This window comes from Labrus mixtus, chromosome 19 (assembly GCF_963584025.1).
Source record: "Labrus mixtus chromosome 19, fLabMix1.1, whole genome shotgun sequence".
Taxonomy (NCBI): domain Eukaryota; kingdom Metazoa; phylum Chordata; class Actinopteri; order Labriformes; family Labridae; genus Labrus; species Labrus mixtus.
The window spans coordinates 5,599,241-5,620,000 of NC_083630.1; the positions used below are offsets into that span (position 1 = coordinate 5,599,241).

General features: G+C 40.1%; 4 protein-coding genes across 5 annotated transcripts in view; 2 read left to right on the forward strand and 2 right to left on the reverse strand.

Moving 5' to 3' along the window:
• tpk1 (thiamin pyrophosphokinase 1) overlaps positions 1-13,976 on the forward strand; it is a 52,692-nt gene extending 38,716 nt beyond the window's left edge. For both annotated transcript variants that reach the window (XM_061063999.1, XM_061064000.1), the window contains exon 10: positions 12,675-13,976. In XM_061063999.1, coding sequence (XP_060919982.1) covers positions 12,675-12,820 — 146 coding nt within the window. In that variant the 3' untranslated portion in view covers positions 12,821-13,976. The remainder of the gene's footprint in view (positions 1-12,674) is intronic.
• The window catches only part of hnf4g (hepatocyte nuclear factor 4, gamma), a 187,438-nt gene that overhangs the window by 64,582 nt on the left and 102,096 nt on the right, over positions 1-20,760 (forward strand). The gene's annotated exons all lie outside the window — the stretch shown is intronic.
• sec61g (SEC61 translocon subunit gamma) lies at positions 13,544-15,471 on the reverse strand. The gene is made up of 4 exons (XM_061064003.1): positions 15,334-15,471; positions 14,868-14,970; positions 14,636-14,738; positions 13,544-13,714 (listed from the first exon to the last, which is right to left on the reverse strand). Exons 2-4 carry the CDS (start codon positions 14,959-14,961, stop codon positions 13,705-13,707), a joined length of 207 nt encoding a protein of 68 aa, XP_060919986.1. The 5' UTR covers positions 14,962-14,970; positions 15,334-15,471; the 3' UTR covers positions 13,544-13,704.
• zgc:112332 (uncharacterized protein LOC553712 homolog) overlaps positions 15,470-20,760 on the reverse strand; it is an 8,627-nt gene continuing 3,336 nt past the window's right edge. Inside the window, exons 3-7 of the mRNA XM_061063998.1 lie at positions 20,425-20,580; positions 20,205-20,309; positions 17,890-18,099; positions 17,016-17,208; positions 15,470-16,818 (exon numbers count right to left, since the gene is read on the reverse strand). Of these exons, the coding sequence (XP_060919981.1) occupies positions 16,716-16,818; positions 17,016-17,208; positions 17,890-18,099; positions 20,205-20,309; positions 20,425-20,580 (767 nt within the window). The 3' untranslated portion in view covers positions 15,470-16,715. The remainder of the gene's footprint in view (positions 16,819-17,015; positions 17,209-17,889; positions 18,100-20,204; positions 20,310-20,424; positions 20,581-20,760) is intronic.

A 20,760-nucleotide genomic window follows, 5' to 3' on the forward strand; every position in this document is an offset into this window, starting at 1 on the left:
GTTAACACACTTTAGCTAGCTCGTAGCTTCACGTTGTATGTCAATTTACACAGAATGACCATGATCTTAAAACGCTTACGTGACATCTAAATAAGCTGTGAGTATGTTCTTCTTCTTTTCTTTAGTCCATGACTAAAACAGCTTTATAAGCAAGGCCGTCCCGTCCATGTAAACACAGCTCTGACAACACAACCAGCGGGATTCATGCTTCTCACTCATTGTAGACAGTCATGACTCAGAGATATTTTCAGAGAATAAACTTGATTTCTGCTGCTTTTATGTGTAAATGTTGCACATTCTTCCTTTATTTACATCCTCTGTATATGAACAGGTCATCTTTTTATAAAACTATGACATTATTATGTATTTCTATAAAGTAAAGTCTAAAATACTTAAAGGAAAAAGTTGGCGCATTTGCAAAACTTGCTGTGCATTTCAGAACTCGTATTGAAGAGTTGCTCTTTGGAAAACGCTCAAATATTTTAAAAGCCTTATACTTTCACAAGGTTCTCTCTCTTCATACGTTTCCCTGTTCTTTGCCTTCATGGCATTTCTTCAGTAGAATTATTCAGTGCATTTACATTAGTGATGAAAAGGCTACAAGGGGAAGCTTTCTTTAGCAGACATTGAAAGGATCTGTAAATACCTTACGTCTTCACACATTAGACAGACAAATGCGGTGTGAAGGACGTTCTGAAAAAGACTGTCTGGATTCAAGAAGACGAAGGAATGTTCTAAATCAAATAAACTGTACAGCATTTCACTGGTAGATGCTTTGAATGTTTAACTGGTTTCATGCTATGTCTTAATGGATTCAGTCATGGCCTCTTCATGTTTTCATTGGAAATCACAATTTGATGACCTTTGACAGTCCGATCAGTATTGCTGCTGTCCAATAGAAGGGTTGACATGTTTTCATAATTTAGAGATTATGTTTTAATGGTTTAATCTATTTGGTTATTATGTAGACTTCATGTCATGTTTTTGTTCTAAGTGGGAGTTGGAGGCAACTGCTGACATTCAGACTGTATCCCCTTTTAAACAGCTCAGGGCGCGGTCACACTGGCAATCCGTACCATGCCTAAGCACACTTCACCCCTAAAGTCCAGTTCGTTTGGCCAGTGTGACCGCTCCGTGCCTACACTTCCTCGGCTTTGGCACACTTTGGAGAGGTGTGCTTCGGCGCGGTACACTTCATGCACGAGCACAAGCACGCGGGTACACTCCTTCATTCAGGAGAAATCCAGAGTGTTCTGTCTTTATCTGACTGAAATGACTCAAAGTAAAGACACAAAGTAGCAGTTATGTTCTCAGATGTGCGGACTCGACTGCGCCTCTCCTTAATTTTCTTTAAAAGATGTGCAGATATGGGCCCTTTTTCAAACCAACCCCTACACCCTCCCCCTCCGTGACGGAGTGCACTCCGTTAGAAGTCACACTCGCAGCTGAGTGAAGTCCCCTTCATCAAGGTGTAGGGTAGAAATACAGCGGCAGGCTTTAGGAAAAACTTCCCTCTCTCACACGGAAACAGGAACTGTGTGTTACCATGGTTACTCAGCGGTATCTTGCGGGAATGGCTTTTTTTTGTAGCTAATGCATTCTGTAAAAATATTTATGTAGCCTAGATTGTTCTTCTTCTTTAGTTATATTAGTGTAGACTTATAACAAAACTATTAGATTGAGCCTACATTGTTTATTGTAATTTATCATTTAAGTTAATTTATTGTAATTTTTAGAACAGGGTGTCCTAAATTAATGCAAAGACAAGGATAATATTGTTGAACATCAGAGCAGCAAAAAGTGTTGAATTGAGATTTCACAAAGACATCAAAAGTAGAAAAATAAGAAATAAATTTTAACAGCGAAAAGTTGTCTGCAACATGATTTAATATTCTTTTGTTTTTGCAACAGTCCCTGTAAATATAAAACACTTTAAATAAACATATATTTGATCCTCAGTACACATTTGAAGTTGTTAACGTCTGTATGATGATATTAAATGTATATCTTAGTTGGAGCAGTGTTTGAACTCACAGGTTGCTTCATCCATGACGACCGGACACAATAGGCGTTGCACGTGATCCGAAGGTCGGCATCGGTGCACACTCGCTGGTGGAGGGTTTTATAACCCACTACCACTCCCCGCTAGTTGGTTTGGGACAGACTTAATATGGCGGACCCTCCGCAGGGACGCGCAAACGGAGGGGTAGTGGGTAGGGGTACGGTTTAGTGGCCAGTTTGAAAAAGGGTCATGGACGCCACTGTGCGTCCCTTTTTTTTTTTTAAACGACTAAAGCCCTTATATATGATCGTCTTTAAAGGTCAATGAGACGCTGTGTCCGTCCACAACATTGGTGTGTGTGTTTGTGTGCGTATGTGCATGCGTGCGTGTGTTTTGTGTGTGTGCTATATGTTATGTTCTTGCATGCAGCAGACAATCCTCCTTAGTCCTTTTGTTTGTGACTCAACCCTCTCTAATCTGACAGCTTAATATTAAAAAGCATTCATCCTGCAGCGACACACACTCTGAGTTATGACTTCTGACACTGTGCCTGTGTGTGTGTGTGTGTGTGTGTGTGTGTGTGTGTGTGTGTGTGTGTGTGTGTGTGTGTGTGTGTGTGTGTGTGTGTGTGTGTGTGTGTGTGTGTGTGTGTGTGTGTGTGTGTGTGTGTGTGTGTGTGTGTTAAAACCCACGTCGTCATGAGTTTTTCAGCTTAGCATGGATCATAATGAACAACAAATTTGATTCGTTGTCATCCAAAATCCCACCTCTTCCCCACATAGTGTGAGTGCTTGTGTCTTTTCTATTGTGTGCCTTTGTCTTGTTAGAATGCAACACATAGCAAGAGACACGTGTGTGGACGATGAACAATGGCTGTCAGCCCACTGATGACAGAAAGGCTGAGGAGGCTTTCCTCGAAGATTTCCATTCAGCTTGATATGCAAATAAGCTGCTTGTACTCCACAACACTGTTCCCTATAACACTCGCTCCATCAGGCACATAAATCCATGCACTAACAAGCATCAGGCTTTTATACACAAGAACACATGCACACTGGAGTTAGGCAATAAAACAAAAGAATACAAATATTGTCCAATTAAAATCCGGTTGAATCCGTGCCTTTACAATGTCAACATCGAGACATCTTCAGATATGTGTTGAATTGTGTCTTTTCAAAGGCTTTAAAATTAGAATCAGGCTTTAGATATATGATAACAAATGACTCATATATCTGTTCCACATGACACAACATGGTTAGAGCTGCAACTACGTATATTTACATTTGTGGCAAATAATAAATAATGTATTTTCATGTACAAGAATGAAAATGGCTTTTCTTAAGATAAAAAAAGGCAATAAGAAGAGCAACTTGTTCCTCTCTAAAAAAGACCAAATTAGTACAGGTAAGTGTTGTCCATTATGGGCAGATTATACTCCGGATCAAATGTTTGTTTTTGAGTTCTGCAAAGTCAGCACATTTTTAGTAGCTGTTTAGTAACCTTAAAAGGAGTTTGTGTCCCGACCACAGACTGTAAATCTTAATGGACTAAGTCTGCATGATGTCACCCATCTGTTACTGCAGGCTGCTTCAGAGGCTCTGCGGTGAAAGCCGCCATGTTGGAAATACTGTCTCAGTCTAACTCTCAATCAACCCAATGACAGGCTGAGAGCTGGAGCTGAGGCTGGGTTTAAACCTCCTGAAACAGCGCTACATCACACCCACCTGTCAATCAGGTCAGCTACGGGCCTACAGTAACTATGGATAACTCGTATTGATTAATAAAATCACTCCCAGTACAGTGTGTGCTGATAACCAATAACTAATCAGACCTATTTAGTTTTTTGTACCAGGCTGTAAACATGTTAGCTTCTGCTATAAAAACTGCCTTTTTTCAATTGGTATGTAATGGATAATAGATTTGCAATGTCTAAAAATGTAACTTCTGGTTGGTGTTTTCTGTTTTGGATTTTGAAAATTAAAAAAAAAAATCAGAGAATCGAAAAAGACCAAGTACTTTGAGCGTTCTGTTGCATCTTTCATCACTAGAAGTACACTGATTTACACATTCTTGGGCTCTTGGAGCCAGCCTCAAGCGGACACTCAACAAACTGCAGGATTTTTCACTCACAGCAAGTAATATTATTGATCATGTTTACATGTGAGACAAACACACCCACACACCTTGATCCATCAGGTGTTCTCTTTTGGTCTTTCTTTCTTTGCTTCACTTTCTTCAGACTTTCCAAATACCAAACCTATTAAAGAGATAAAGCTAGTCTCGCTTGCTATTTCTAACAGTGTGTAAAATGTCATCAGAACCAGAGTCGACCTTCAAATGACCCACCAGATGGGGTTTCTTTTCTCATTCTCCCTGTGCGGCACAAAGACACAGGTTCATAAACAGCATTTCAGACACCTGGCACGCACAAATGAATGCAACATTAGATGCATAGACACACACACACACACACACACAGGCAGGTGAAGGGTTTGATGAAAAACATACACGTGTACACAGATGGATCTTGATGACTTAGATCTTGAGTCTCATAGAGAGCCGAAGCAATTGAGGAATCTTAATTAAAAGTAAACTTTGGCAAAGATTGGAAAGCTTCGCCCTCACTGTTAATGAGAGCATAGTGTTTATGAAATGAGAGTGATGTGATGAGGTCCTCGCAACATGTCCCATACATTTAATAACACCCTGTATACAAAGAAGAACAGCGATGGAATAGATACAGAGAAGTTTGATTGTAGCATTACATACTGTTATGTAACATACTGGTCAGGTCAAAGTTAATTCCTTAAAGCTATAATATGTAGAATATAAATATGTAAATATCTAAAGTAATTAAAAATTGACTATATATTTGTTTGTTGAGTACTTACATTATCTCTTATATTTCCAACAGTTATCAAAGCCAGAGAAATCCGTAATTTTATAGTTGTAATGAGACATGTCTTGTTGCGGCAGCCGCCATGATGAGCCGCCATAACAGACAGGAAATGTTTATCGCTGCCAAGGAAACACCTTGGTGTTACGTCAAAGACCACTGCATAAGGAAGCGGGAGCTGCTTCTGAAAGCTGCCATAGTGTTGCTGTATGTGCTGCTGCGATAAAAACTAAAAGTAGCAGAGAAAATCTCCCATGATTCCCCTCTAGCCTCGATGTCATCTTCTTTGATTGTTTTGATTGAGAGACCCCTGCTGGCAGATTTTACATACTGTGCGTTTAAAGAAGCTTTGGTAACACTTTATATGAAGGTGCTTGTAATAAGCATGAATTAATGAGTTATAAGTCACTAATAAGATTCTTATTTACACAGATAAGTCTATATAAGTGTTAATACAAGCATTATTAACACATTTATTATGTCTTATAAGATACTTATTAGAAACGTATAAGCAGTTTATATACCGGTCATAAACATTGATAAGACTTTATAAGGGTTAATAATACAATTATTATTATAGGCTTGTAATACACTCATAGTAACTTATTAAGTATTAACCTTTATAGGTGTCTTATAAACATTAATAAGATATTCATTAACATTAATAAGATGATATAAGTGTTCATTATAATCATAACTAAAACGTTATTTTATTGCTTATTAGCTCCCATAAACAAACTTGGATTGCAGTCTGTAGCTTTGAAACAGTCGGGGTGCGGTTTTAAAATCTGAAACAATCTAATACATCTGATAACGTGTTCACAGGACTGCCTTATAAAGTGCAGCTCAAGCCCTCAGTGACAGTTTTAGTATTCAGGAAACACTCTAAATACTGGAAAGGATTATTTTCAAAAGGAGGGAAAAAAAGGGATGTTCTTTATCTTGTAGTCAAACAGATAGGTTCAGTGAGGTCTTACCCAGTGTCCCTGCCAGAGGCGGACATATCTACTACAAGATCTCTCCTTTTCCTTTTGCTTCTCAAGATGCAAACACACACCCTGACCTTCTCTTATCGTTTCATTTCTCTTCTCTTCTCTCTCTGCATGTTTCTCAGTCTGTACTCTCACCCAGTGCTTCAGTCCAAAGAAAAGTCATCTATTCTCCTTTTGCCTTTCCTTTTTTTCCTATTCCTCTGCTACACCTTTCTACATAATGATGTCACTTTTCTGCCCCCTGCCTTTCCCCTCTCCTGACTCTCTCTCTCTCTCTCTCTCTCGCTCTCTCTCTTCCTCTCCACTCCCAGTCACCAAGGTCCTAGAGAGTGGGGAAATCAACGTGGATGTATTCTGTAGTGGTGCAGTGTTGCAGCAGGAGGGAAAAGTGCTGTTTTATGGTTTTATTCATGGATCTGTAGATTTCTGACGCTGTGCACATCACATACAAGGGGCAGCGGGGGGGAATGAAGAGCAGCCTGATGTGAACTGCTGTTAGGACCACAAGTGGAGCTGCAGACTAGAATCAAAGACCAGAAGTATGCATGCATGCATTTACATAAATCAGACCATTTCTTGCATTTTCTCTGACCTAACAATCCTGCACACGAACACATAATTACAGCCTAGGATACTTATTTGCACAAACACTTCACACGTGACAAATACATTTTTCAAACGCCCTCCGTTAAGAAAAGTCTTTTATCTAAATTCACTATTTTCTCAAGCGTCTGTTTGCACTTTTTGTCTCTCCACAGACTCGTCCCACACTCCCAGCAGAGCGAGTTTTCTAATGTGAAGGTCGACTTAAACCAGAGCATAGTTTGTCACCGCACACTCTTCCACAAACTCAGCAGAGCCATCGTAAACATTTAATAGAGGCGGCTATCATCGCGCAGCAGATGGTGCTAACAGTGCCCGTGCTTGCTTTGGCTGATGTCATGGCTGATAAATAGCCTTACATATAGGGAGGATGTCAGGTGGAGATACCAGGGACACTGCTGCTTTTTAACAGCTGACTGACATTAAATGCATGATTTCTTGAATAGAACAACCATTTTGTCGTTTTATTCCTTTTATTGCTAGGTGTGCCAAAAATGGGGAAAAAAAGTGTACGAATTAGATATTGGTTGAGTTTCTGTTTAATCTGATCATTCTCAAAACTCTCAGAGGCCTCAATGTACTTTAGTTGAATGGTTTACATTGGGCTTCAGAAGGTGGAAAGAGAGCAAAAGAATCTGTGCGAAACACAGTAATGCATTCTCCTCATCTCAGTAAATGGACAGCCTGGGATTGAACAAACATGATTCATAGAAAACTGTTTTCTCTCTGGATCTGTGAAGTGCAGGGTGGACTAGTGGTCAGAGTCTGCACTCCATACAAAGGCTACCGTCCTCAAAGCAGGCGGTACAGGTTTGAATTTAACCTGTGGCTCCTTTCTTGCTTGTCATCCCCAACTCTCTCTCTCTCTCTCTCTCTCTCTCTCTCTCTCTCTCTCTCTCTCTCTGTGATTACAGTAGTCTAGATACGTTTCAATGCTTCAGATGGTTCACCTTTGACATGTTTTTGGAAAACTTTTGTACAAAATAAAGAGAAAGCAGCAGTAACAGTCTCCAACACCCACAACTCCCCTCTTTACCTCCCTGCAGCAGTGAGCATATCGGCCAGTCTCTTCTCTCACCCCCCCCCCCCCCCTCTCTCTCTCTCTCTCTCTCTCTCTCTCTCTCTCTCTCTCTCTCTCTCTCTCTGGTAATTTGTTGTGTAAATACGCTTACAGCTGACGGGCCCTTTCGGCTGTGTCGCTGGAAATGCAATTACAGGCAGCAAACATGTCCATGTAACTGGAGGGTGTGACGCTCATTTCGGACCCCACTGCAATGAGGGGTTGTTATTGATCGGTATCAGCTTTGGGGAGGGGATTACTAATGAAGCCATCTGAAAGCCTTTTGTATTCGGTAAAGAGCTGTGAGAGGGTAAAAAGAAGCAGACGGAGGTAATGTGTAGAAACCACTTTGCCTTCCTGTTGTGGTGCTCTGCTGCCTCTGGTGGCTGTTTTGTTAATCACAGCAGCCTTCACTTTTTATTCTGGAAACGTCCTCATTGTTGCCATGTTCTCTCTCATGTTCTCTCCCCCTTGTGATGTGTTATAACTACAGTGTGCTGAGATAGAACTCATATCATACTTTTATATCTAAAGAGCTTTTGTAGCCTTTTTATGGCACAGTTCTAGCAAGATTTTTATGAGAAAATAGTGATAATTTACCATTGTTAATAAAGAATTGGGATATTATTTTGACTTACTGTAAACCTATTGTAACACCAGCCACTAAAAACTAAGATTCTAATCTTTTGATTTACACTCCAACATAAAATGTTCATGAGAAATGTGAAATATGTCCTTATTTCTCTTTTATTGCCAAGACTCCACGAGAAAAGAGGTTTTTATATCCACCCACCAATCCATTTTTAGAGGAAAGAAAAGCTAAGTTTTTGATAAGTGTATGACATCACCCTTTTTTTCAGCTCAGCACAACCAGTGAGTAGAGCACACTGAGGACCGTATAGCTTATGAGAAGCTACAAAATCTAATATCTAAGTGGATCATCGCAGAGATCCTTGTTTATTATACATTAACCTGTCATTACTTATTGATCCCTGCAAAGAGAGCTCATAGTTTGCATGCTCATTAACTCGTTACACAAAACACTACAGTATCTATAGCTCCACTTCTCTCTTATTTTTCCAGCTCTAAGGCGGCCCTCATGGCCCAGCTGGTGCAGAGTGAAAACTTCAAGACAGCACTAATACACAGTTGGACATTATTCTTACACACACATCACATGTCAATTGTACAGCATGCTCATTCTCTTGCCTAATATCACGCCAGTGTGGGGGTCTTTGAAGCAGAACTGTTTTTTGTCTCTGTTTGATGTGCGTGCAGCCGCCTGTGGACAAAACGACTCGCTTCATTTTCTCCTGCCTTTGTTCCTTTGTGTTCATTTACGCCTTTGCGTGAAGTGATTATTTTGCATAGTCATACAATTCTTATTATTGAAAGCCTTTTTCATGTTGTGCCTCTTCGAGGGGATGTTGAAACAACGCAATTATCAGGCGTTGGTTTGGGGTTAATAGTCTGCAAAACACTGTGATGTTTGAGGTTGAATCTCCTCTTTTTTCTTCACAAGAGGACACAACTTCTTGTTCACTTTAAAGTTACATTTTTATTTTATAGAAAGCTGTATTTAATTGCAAGTGTGTGTCTGTGTATAATGTTTGATAACTCCAGTTGAAATAAGCACAACGTACTTCTTATGTCCTTGTGCCCTAATGAAAGGATCAGCACTCAAGTGAAGACATCCCTCGTCCCAATTATGCCCCTATGTTGTGCCCCCTACTGATAAGTTACATAACCACTGCAACCAAAACAGCATTGCCCACCTTCAACAGACCCAGGATCTACCTCCCCTACAACATGGCCCCTTCTGGCCCCCACAGGCTGATTTACAGCAAGAGCCAGGACATCGTTGGAATGTGACGGACAGGGAGCTCCTGTGTCCCAGAGTCATCCCCCTCCATGCCGGCTATCACCGCCCACAACACCCACACGTGGCACTTCTATATCTTACCTACCCGTCCACATGGCTATCATCAGCCCAAACAGCATTGCCACCGTCAACAGACCCAGGCTGTGACAACATGAAAAACTACCTAACTCACCACCAATGCCCCTAACGGCCCCCACAGACAAAATGCAACTATTCCTGGTGCCAACATTACACATGAAAAGAAAAATGCTGAGTCATGATAAATGTTGGGTCACCTGTCGTGCTGAAAGACTTCAAGCAGTCTCACTTTGTATCTTAGGTGAGAGATGTGCTGTACATTGTTACTGCACAACAACCCTCAGATTAAACGACCGGTTCGGTTGTTGGTTGAATGTGTTGTAAAATAGAAATTGGTGCCTTTTAAGGTCATCCGCCTGGAAACAAAATATTCAGCAGAGCAGATGGCAATGCTAGTCCCATAACTGGAAAAATAAAATAAGAGTCACTAATGGGCTGGAAATGATTGACGGGAGAAAACACAAGCTTACACCACCTAGCTACAGCTGGGGTTTGTGCCCCTCGGAGCGCTAATCCTCCAACTCGTTTCAAACACTGCTGATGGCCCACTGACACCGAGCAGGCAGCCCAGATAATGAGATCAAGATGGCAGGATAAGTAAAGTCAATGCTCAAAGCAGCAAGGGGTGAGAGGGCTGAGAGATGGAGTGCTTTATGGAATAAAAATAAGACATAAATATGTGAAAGCTGCACAAAAAAAAACTGTAAGACATAAGGCAGAAGCGACAGAAGAACCCTTTTGACTGTGAAGAGTAGAGTTGTATAGATATGCTGACCTGACCTGACCTTATCCTTTTACTATTTCACCTGCTGCAGACTGTAAGAACATGCTGGCAGATTTAAGTGACTGAGTAACACGAGAGTCTCAGGTGGGAATCCCCTGAGGTGAGTTTGCCCTTTTCACACTGGACTCGACCGAGCAGCTTCACTCTCAGGAGGACTGTTTGTCAGCTCAGCCTATTTAAGACAATGTGGCTTGAATAAATGTAACTTCAATGGTAATACTGTGACACAACAGTATTTTGCAAATAGTCTCTGTATGTAGCCTAACACAAGAAACCAGAACAACTCTTACCCACTTCTACAGATTCTGCATTTCTAAGCAAAATCTCTCATCTCTATTAGAGATAAGTATTCTCCTTGTTGTTTCATTATTTTTGCAAGAACTTACATTTACTACTTGTGTATTTATGTAAATGACAAATTCTTGGCATTTGACTTTTGTCTTAAGATTCAAAAATCACAATGGTAGAATTTGCCAACCCTTGACTGCGTACTTTTAAGTTCCTGGTTTGACCACCAGATGTCAGTGTTGGCCAGCTGATGATGCTTTCAGGTCTGTTGAGTTAATCAAACTCTTTTGAGTTAGACTTGAGGAATAGTCACATTTTTATTAAGCTTGATCAAAGGTGAACCGCTATTTTTTCATTTCATTTTGAAATAGATAAAGTGAGAGTGAAATGATTATGAACCTTCATCAAGGGACGAAAATAGAGGAACTTTCAAAATGACAGCAAATAGCACACCATCTTTTAACTACAAATATGATTATTATTTGGCTGAAATATTAATGCACTGGACTTTTTTAATTAAAACTTCTGAAATTGTCTCATTGAAGGGCTCATTACTCGTACACCTCAGTGATTACCTTTCCTGTTAGTGGCAGCTCAAGTATTCTCTTTCAGAGGATTTGTTGTTATCACTTCAGTAACCACCACAAAGTTAGAGTATGCTCCGAGGCCTCAGCATAATAGCCTCTGTGAATGTGTCTGGTTTTGGCTGTGAACCCGGCTTGGCCTCAGACTGCCTTGTTAGGTCCAGATTTGTTTGGTCAGACATGAAGCAAAGTCATGTGGACCACCCTGCCTCCAAGCCGGGACACAAGACCACATCCTCTCTAAGAAGCCGAGACACAAAGCTGCACTTGTGCGCATGCGTGACGTCCATAGACTGTAAATATTGACGTATTGAGGTTCCATGAGGGGCGCTGTCATAAATGTAACTTTCCCCTGTTTTTAACCGGTTCAATTACAATATTTTAACAGTGCAGTTTTAAACCTCATGTTGGGTTGTGAACCGGATAAAAGTCTCAGTCTCTCAGTCATCGTAGCCATCATTAAGGAGTTTTATGCTTTCTTTTTAGCCTGATGGCTAGGCTAGTCAGACACTTAAAAGTGGCTTACCTAACCTCGTTATTGACCATTTCAAACTGTTTTGGAACAGCTCGTACTTCCTCAGAGTGAAGGAGTCAATCCGAACTGGGTAGGTGGCTGCACATTGGCAGCCAGCATACAGTACTGCAATCAACTACACGTGCGTGACTGTTTACATACCACACCCCCCATCTGAAGTTGCATCTACTTCTACGCACGGACTCATGAACTGAATATATATATATATATATATATATGTATATATACCAATCTTGGTTTTATGTTGTTGTTAACTCCAACCCATCAGTTAACTAATCTACAGACCACCCAAACCAAGCACTGTTTTGATCCAGGTATTTGCTGACTTTTTCGTATTCTTTGTCCAGGTTTGACAAGGTTCTTATTTAAGTTGATTTTAACATTCATGTTTGCGGTCCTTTCAGACTTTTAGCTTTCTATGGCCACCTTGGACTCTTTTAACATCACACTCAGGCAGCTGAAGTTCTAACACACTCGAAGGTCACACCCTTGATTTGGTTTCACACCACAGTCTCAGCCCATACAACTTTGAAGCTATAGGATATCTGTGTGTCAGATCATAAACCGGTTTTATTTAGTGTGGGTTGTATCATTTTGTACCTGTTCTTAACAGTACACCCGTCTCTCGTCATGTTTTCACACCTACATCTGCTAGCCGATTTCTAGGCTTTGTACACCTGTTTTTTTAAACTGCTTTTTATCACAGAGGAGCTGGTCCAATTCCTATCATATCTGTAAGACCACCTTGGATTCAATTGCTTTGTACAAAATCAAAGATTCTTCAAAAACACCTCAGCCTTGGCCTAATGATGCATTCAAGGTTTTAAAAAAGGATCGCAGAAGAAAAGACAGAAAATGGGAAAAAAGCAATGCAAGAAGTGAGAGCATCCTTCTAATCTAATTTGATCTAACTGTCCTAAACCCAGAATTATTTATTCGGTTTGTACTTGTGTCTATCTCCTCTGTACAGATAACCAGCTCCTGCAGTTTGGGAAGCTTGTGAGCACCTCAAACACCTATGAACCCGTCGCCCCTGGAAGCCCCAGGAAGCCTGTAACCGTGACAACAGACCAGCCTCTGCTCTGGAGCATGGGGATTCACAAGGACAAGGAATGACACTGAAGAAGTCTGTGTTATCGTTCCAGTATTTCACAAGTCATGACACAAAAGTATTTCTCTACAGCTACGGTAAAATCAAGTTTTATGTTTTAAGTCATCATGGCCACAAATAGCAGAACTTAAATGTTTTTAATTATGAGTGATGTGATGATCAGCTCTGCTAGAGCGCTAAGAAATGCTACTTTGAGTATTTATACAATCTTTGCCAAAGCATATTCTGTTTTCGATGAATACATGTATGATCTCACCAGCTTCAAAATGAAACCTTTAGAATCCTGTCCTCTGTAATCAATGTGCACTTTGACACCGCAATTCAAGCCTTCTTTTTAACAATATGATCACCTCCTTTTGAACACATTTTGATTTTAAACAACTTAACTGACAGGTAATTTTCCTTAAGCTGTAAGTATATTGTAGAAGTTTAGTCCCCATATCCACTGTGTGTCACCCTTGAAATGTGTGCATGTATATGCCTTGTTTCACAGCCTATACAATATGTGCCTTTGATAGCTTGTTCTCACTGACCTCTTGGAGCAACCATAAAAATAATGTCTTGTAAGTTTAAATTACATGGAAAAAACAGAAGATTGAATATAAATGATGTGTGCCTTTGACTCGTTTAATGATGTACTTCTGAAAGATTTGAAAAGGTTCAAACCAAACCGTTTACGTGATGTTGTGAAAGCAGCATATTTTAAATTGACTGGACAAATCAGATGATGGGTTCCATTTGTTTTATTTACACAGCGAAATAGAAATGTTGTGCACAGAATGTAAAAATGTCCTCCCTTCAGTCCCCAATCACACCAGCCCAATAACACGTTGCATCATCATCATCATCATCTCCAGAATTGTTTGTCCGGTCTTGGTTGAGTCAGGATTTAACCACCACTGGAAGGAAAATAAAAAAAGGCACGAATTAGAGACAGGATGGATCCAAGTGGTACATGAACCAAAACATGTTCCTGTAGTCTTCAGTTTCAATGACCATGCAAACCATTTCTATACAAACGCACAAAATGTGTGTATCACTGGACCACTTCTTCAAGAATGTCTTACTGCACAAAACAATCAAACTTCTGCACTAACAAAACTGATGGATAAATGGTATTTCAATGATGAGTCTAAAAATAAAAACATAAATTCAACCACAGTTACTGTGTTTTTTTTTTCCTTCTATTTGCGTGTGTGCTGATAGGCAATGGAACAACAACCAATCATAAAAATATCAGTGTGATTATTCCATTTCCAATCCAATAATGTGATAAATCAAATAATGTCCTTCAAGTGAATCTTATTGTTACAGTAGAATTACAAATGTGTCTTATGCAGAAGGTTACACATGAAAGACGTTTGGTAGTATTTGGTCTCTTAATAGGCCCTTAGTAAAGGACTGTCCCTTAGGTGATTCATGCTAGAAAAATGTTGATAAAAAAATGCAACATTTAGTATTATTGCTGTTGTTTAGTCTGTAAAGCATTTGTTCTATGAATATCAATGAATGCTGACACTGCGGCGTTAAACCCAATGTGACTTAAATGAACATGTATTTGCAGTAAGAACATAAAGACAATAAAGCAATGGCCTGTCTGTAAGAGAAACACCCCCTCTCTCTCTCTGATGAGCTGTCATGATAACAGTGAGACTTGAATATCTAATCAAGACAAACCTAATCAATTCTCTTAGTCTTCCTAATCATGCTTACTTTGAAATTATCTGTCATTAGAAAAAGTCCTAAGCACATTTTGTAAATTAGACACCACATGTATGATCAAATGTATCATGTAAGTAAAACATGAGACTGCTGCTTACACAATGATGTTGTTGATGGGGATGTGAATGAGTTTGACGAAGAAACCGATGAAACCCATGATGGCAAACCCAATAGCTGTGGCCATGGCAATCTTCTGGAATTCTGAAAGAGGGGACAAATTTGACAGATACAACAAATAAATAAGAGCCCAGACTAGAGACAGGGTAGCTGAATGTGATGAAGCAACAAAGACAGGGCCAAACACAATAAATACAGTATGAATAAACCTACCTTTTCTGTCGGGTTTTGTGCACCTCTTCACCAGCCTTATTGAGTCTTTGACGAACTGCCGGCTGGGCTCCACAAACTGCATAACCTGATCCATTGTTTTAGGCTGTGAACAGAAACAGAACCAGTGTTAAAAGGGCTGGACTGGTTTCAGTGCTGACGTTGACTTCAGCACCCTGAACCTTGTATGTGTCCCACCACGTCAGAATAATCAAAATAAATTAACATCTCATCTTTTCATTTCAAATAACATCTTATATTATCGATAAAATATGTTTCCTGTGTGAAGAAAATGATTTGCCGTAAGTTACGTTAGTCGCCTTATCGCTGCTAGCTGACGTGAGAAAATGTATAAGGTCGACGTAACTGGGTTTAACTGGACATATACAATAAACAAAACAAACACTAGTTAGTGGGTTAAGAAGTTGTTTAAATACAATGTAATTAATTAGAAAACTACCCTTCATACCTGTTTCTGAGGTCGTGTTAGATGAGAAGACAATCAGACGAATGAGGGCCACGTAGCTTTCCACCAGCTTGTTAGTTAGAAGAGCTGACGTAGACTTAGGACGCGCATGCGTACAGCGTCTCTTTCCTTTGAAAGCTGAGCTTCATTTATTGTCCACACTGCCGCCTACAGGCGAGGAGGTTTTCCAACAGAGGCTGCAAGTGTATCCACATCACTGTCTATAATCCACACTCACTTTCCTAATTATTTCACGCTTTGACAAATAGATAAGGGGGGGGTGGGGGGGGGGGGGTATCTTAATGACATACGAGATATTACATTTTCCTTTTTATTCTATATCACCACAATGTGTAACCAGAACTGCTTGCTGTGCTTTTGTCTTTATTATTTTTTTACAATTAAATACTTCATGCATAATTGTAATAATAGTCATCATATGGCAGCATGTTTTATTTTCTTATTCATACCTTTGAATAATTGTGACTACTTTATTACTTTACTAGAATATGTTTGTTTCACAGAATAGCAGAAATGAGATCTTCACTGATACAAAGGAAGGCTAAATAAAACTTATAGCATTTATTTTTGGTGTCCGATTAAAAAAATTCCTCACTCTGTAATAATTAACTTATTGTTCCAAATTGTAAATGTAAATCATGGTTGTAAATTAATGAGTAAAATTAATTTAGAAAAATAAAATAACATTTTTTGTCATGAAAACAGGACAGCTTTGCAATGGTGTATTTTGGCTTTTGAGTATTCATTTATCTAAAACATATGGGCCTACATACATTGCTTTGAGGGAGCATTGATCCGACTTGTTACCCCAACCCTTGCTTAAGCCACATTCCTTTGGTCTTTAATAATCCCTCATGTGATTTAGATTAAGATGAAGTTTCTAAATAGAAGTTTGAGTTCTCATGAACTTTGTTTTCTACCAAACTGCCAAAGCAGCAAAATACCACTGTTTACCTATTATAGTGGTACATTTAGTTAGAAAAGTAGAGAACAATACTACAGTATGCTACAGGCAGCAGGATTCAAACACGAGTATCAAGAGTCTAGAATACTCATTCTAGATGTACAGTAAAAATACATTTGAACGCATTTCTTTCACACTTTTGAATTCAACACAAAGTCTTTAATAAGGATATATATCAACAAACAGTACGAAATATATGTAAAAAAATCATGCAATCTTGTTTGATAAATACAATTTAACTAAATTAAAAGATTCATTTTGATATTTTTTATAATTAAAAAGAGCTCTTGACAGTGATCTAGTGACTCTCACACTGGACTTTTGAGGGACCAGAGTCATAAAGTATATATTTACAGATACATAAAAGGGTGTCCTTCTACTGCACAGCTTTTGCCACTTTTCACTGCCACGTGATACCGAGCATGTTGCAGCTGATGTCCCACAGTTTTTGGGCCACGTCGTCATCAGAAGCAGCCCTGGAACACGCAGCAGGAGCACAGTCACTGAGCATGGAAAAACAGACGGACCGTTAAACACTGTGTGCTGCATAAAAAGAGTCACATTGTTAACCCTCAGCCTCATGAAGTGTCCCATTTTTGTGAGTCGGCAGGTAGTAATACCACTCAGCATGAAGCCAGCATTAAAAAAAAGGCTCTTATATAACCAATTGTAGTTTGGCTGAAATAATGTGTGTGTGTACCTGAAGTACCCTCCACTCAGGCTGTCCAGGCGGGGCTCCACAGCACAGTAGATGGTGGTCTGTGCTCCCTCCACTGTGGTCTTGGTGAAAACCCGGAAAATTTTCACTGCCACCTGTATGCACTGGTGCTGGTGCCTCCACAGGTCGGACTGCACCACCCCCGGGTGCAGAGAGAATACACTCACCCCTGTACCTGCAGCACAGATACAAGCGCCCACACAGATGCAAAACAATGTTGACATAATTCAAACAAGTATGACCAAGAATGTTATTAACATATGCACACACTGCTATGATATTGCACATATTTCGGAGAGATGTGCAGGTCTTTTCCAAACAGCTGCTATACGGGAGACTGAGAAAAGTGTGAATAAAACAAAGAACAGTCTTTTCAGCCATACTATCTTCTTGTTCAATGCCATCCCTTCCTTCTATTGTATTACCACAGTATACTCTCTGTGTTTCAAAGCTAAAGCAAAAATACTCCACATCTGGAGAACGCATTAGACTGCAGGGTTGTCATATTAAATAGATTCCTTTGCTATTAAAGACAAAAAAAGTACAAAGGATCGAGGCAACAGCATGATAATTTCCAGTGAAAATCTGGAATCTGTCACTGAAGTCTTTCCACAGATGGAAAAAAAGTCAACCAAATAAAGATGAATACTTTTGCAAGCTGTCCAGTATAAAACTGACTAAATCTCTGATTTCCTGACTCACATATTTTGGCAGTAACCACAAAGGCTCTTCCTCTCTCTAACAATAATAAATGTTCCCATCAGATTTTAGCCATCAAGACTACGTTAAGATTTTCCCAACACGATGTCTTTTTTTAATGCATGTTGGTGTTGAAAACATGACCATCTAACCTCACCTTGCAACCGTTTGGCAAGCGAGCGAGCAAACATGACATTCGCCAGCTTGCTCTGTCCGTAGGCCTTCATGGTATCGTAACTCCTCTCACTGTTGATGTCGTCCAGATGCAGGCTGGTCCAGGTGTGGGCCACTGATGCAACTACAACAACACGGGCAGGGGCTGAGCGCTTCATGAGGTCCAGCAGCAGGTGAGTCAACAGGAAGTGACCTGAGGAATCAGAACAGCAGAAGAAACTCACTTATGCTGTCCATTGTCCATCGCTAACAAAATACATTTCACACAAATCATTATAACACAACGTTGTCATGGATTTTTACTCATCAAGAGGTTTGAAAATCGTATCCTGAAGCTCAGATATAAACAGATTTTGATCTGCCATGATGCTGATATGAAGATGAAGCATTTAATGTGACACCATTATCACCACTTCCCACTCATAACCTGTTCACTGAATATATAATACCATTTCCATCATCACTCCAGGCCTCAAAAAGAAGAAACCCTCGAGGGACACATACTCCACTTATGGCCTAGTTGAAAACTGTACTAGCAAAATGCTGTTGTTAATTCATCCACTGAAATACGAGAGTTCACATGTTTGTGTCTGCAACAAAAAATCCACCACCAACTCATAAAACATGCCACACAATGTTAACTTTTGAAAAAAAAAAAAAAGCACTGTGAACAGAGCCTTGTGACGGTTGGAGCTGTAACACAGTATGAGACATCACCACTGACTGTGCCAACAGGATGCTATCTCGAGTCCTCATACTGCTGCTGTGTTTCTCATGTGTAAAAATAGTATTGTCACTGCACTGACAGTCTTGTAGCCTGTGTTAGGATTTTATGTGCCTGAGCAGAGAGCCCCCATAAAGTACCATCAATGAGGACATCCAGCATTGCTGCAATTCCTCAATAACTATCACTGAAATTATTTTTATTTGAATAGTATTCAAATGTATAATATTGAAATCAAAAGGAAATAGGCCAAACCATTCCCCCCTCTCCTCCCTTTTGTCTATTCATCTCAAGATGGTCTTTGTGCAAATCTGTCTTTCTTTCAATCACTAACTCACTTCAGCTGCTCACATACTTCCAGGTCAAAGTGGGATATTTATGCCTGTTACGCCTCGCCTGCAGTGTATAACGCGCAGAGGTGGAATGCTGGGGGGAAGTCGTTCCACCTCTGAGCTGGCATCGGAGGTAGGAACAGAGGCTGAAGCCGGCAAGGTGGAACAGTCCTGTGTGTGTGTGTGTGTGTGTGTGTGTGTGTGTGTGTGTGTGTGTGTGTGTGTGTGTGTGTGTGTGTGTGTGTGTGTGTGTGCATGCCTCAGTGTGAGTCTATGTGATTCCCCTCTTTTTGTTTAGATGCTGTGCCTCTCGGGCTTTCACAACACTGCAACTCATTGTAAATACGCCACACAAGGACACCAATATTACGCCATTGCGGAAGCAGCACAAAGACGTAGTGATGGCTAAACATCAATGCAGCGTTGTTGTTAAATTGCGTGTTTCTGCATTTGGTAGTACACTTTGGATTTGATGCAACGCTAGAGTCACACATGGTTGCCATTCCAGGTCAGGGACCAGACATGGCCGCCATGACACCAACAGATATGTTACTCTCGTCTTCTTTAATTCTTCTTTGCATGCACAACAAATGGAAGGGGCAAACTACTACCCGACCTGTTCTTGCAAACATTATGCTTGTGTTCACCATTCCCTCAGCCTCTTAATAAGTACGGATTCACATCGTGTTACAATCCAGAAAAAATAGATAACTCCAAGAAATGATCAACTACTCCAACATAACTCTTTAAAGTTTAGAAAGCACAAAATAATCCATGTGGTACGACAATTATCGAGAACCACACGGACAAATCTGCTTTTTTAAAGATTGTTCTGTGTCAAACAGAGTGGAACAGACCTTTGCGTTAACATCTGAACTCTCTAAAGGACTCTTGGTGTCCTAACTATTGTTCTGCCTTTCCTGTCTAACTGTTGACCTAAACAAAAGGCAGAACATGTGTACATGTAGCGGATGTTTTTGACTGTACAGGAACGTAATCACTGAACGTGTTCACGTGTGTGGTAACCCTGTGCGAGCACAGTTCACACATGTTCCAGTGTTTCTCAGCCAGTGACAAAAATACCACCGAGGCGTAGATCATTTGGAAGAGAGCCATTGTTCAATTCTGAGAAAACTCACACAGTATAGAAAGCAGCTTGTATTGGTCTGACTGGTTGTACAATGTGTCTACACTTTTATATGGGTGCATTTTCTTCTGTTTTTGATAACCGGCATGGCTTACCCAAATGATTGACCCCTAACTGCATTTCAAACCCATCAGCAGTCTTGGAGTAAGGACACATCATGATGCCAGCATTGTTTATCAGGATATTCACTTGTTTCTCCTCTGAAACATTCACAAAAAGAGACAGGAAAAAGTCAGTAATAATCCAGAATCATATATTAATTAAATGGCAGACAGATATTTTGTGTCGGATTGTAATTAATGGTTAATTAAATACCTTTGTTGATGTGATCAGCAAATGCTCTGATGGATTTGGTGTCAGAAAGATCGAGTTTCCTGATCACCAAATTCTCATTTCCTGTGTCTTCCAAAATCTCTGTCCGTGCCTCCTCTGCCCTCTCCAGGTCCCGGCATGCCATGATGATACGTGCGCCTAAAGAAAACGAGAAAATGACAGAGGGCCTAATTGTTGTTATGTTCTCAGTTTCCTGCCACGTTTTAGAGAAGTATAGCGCAACAGAACCCAAAACTTGAGGTTCAAGAATCAACAAGTAAAAAACATGAACCCATGGTTAGTTGGCAGACTCTTGTTGAAGTTTAGGTTTTATGTTTG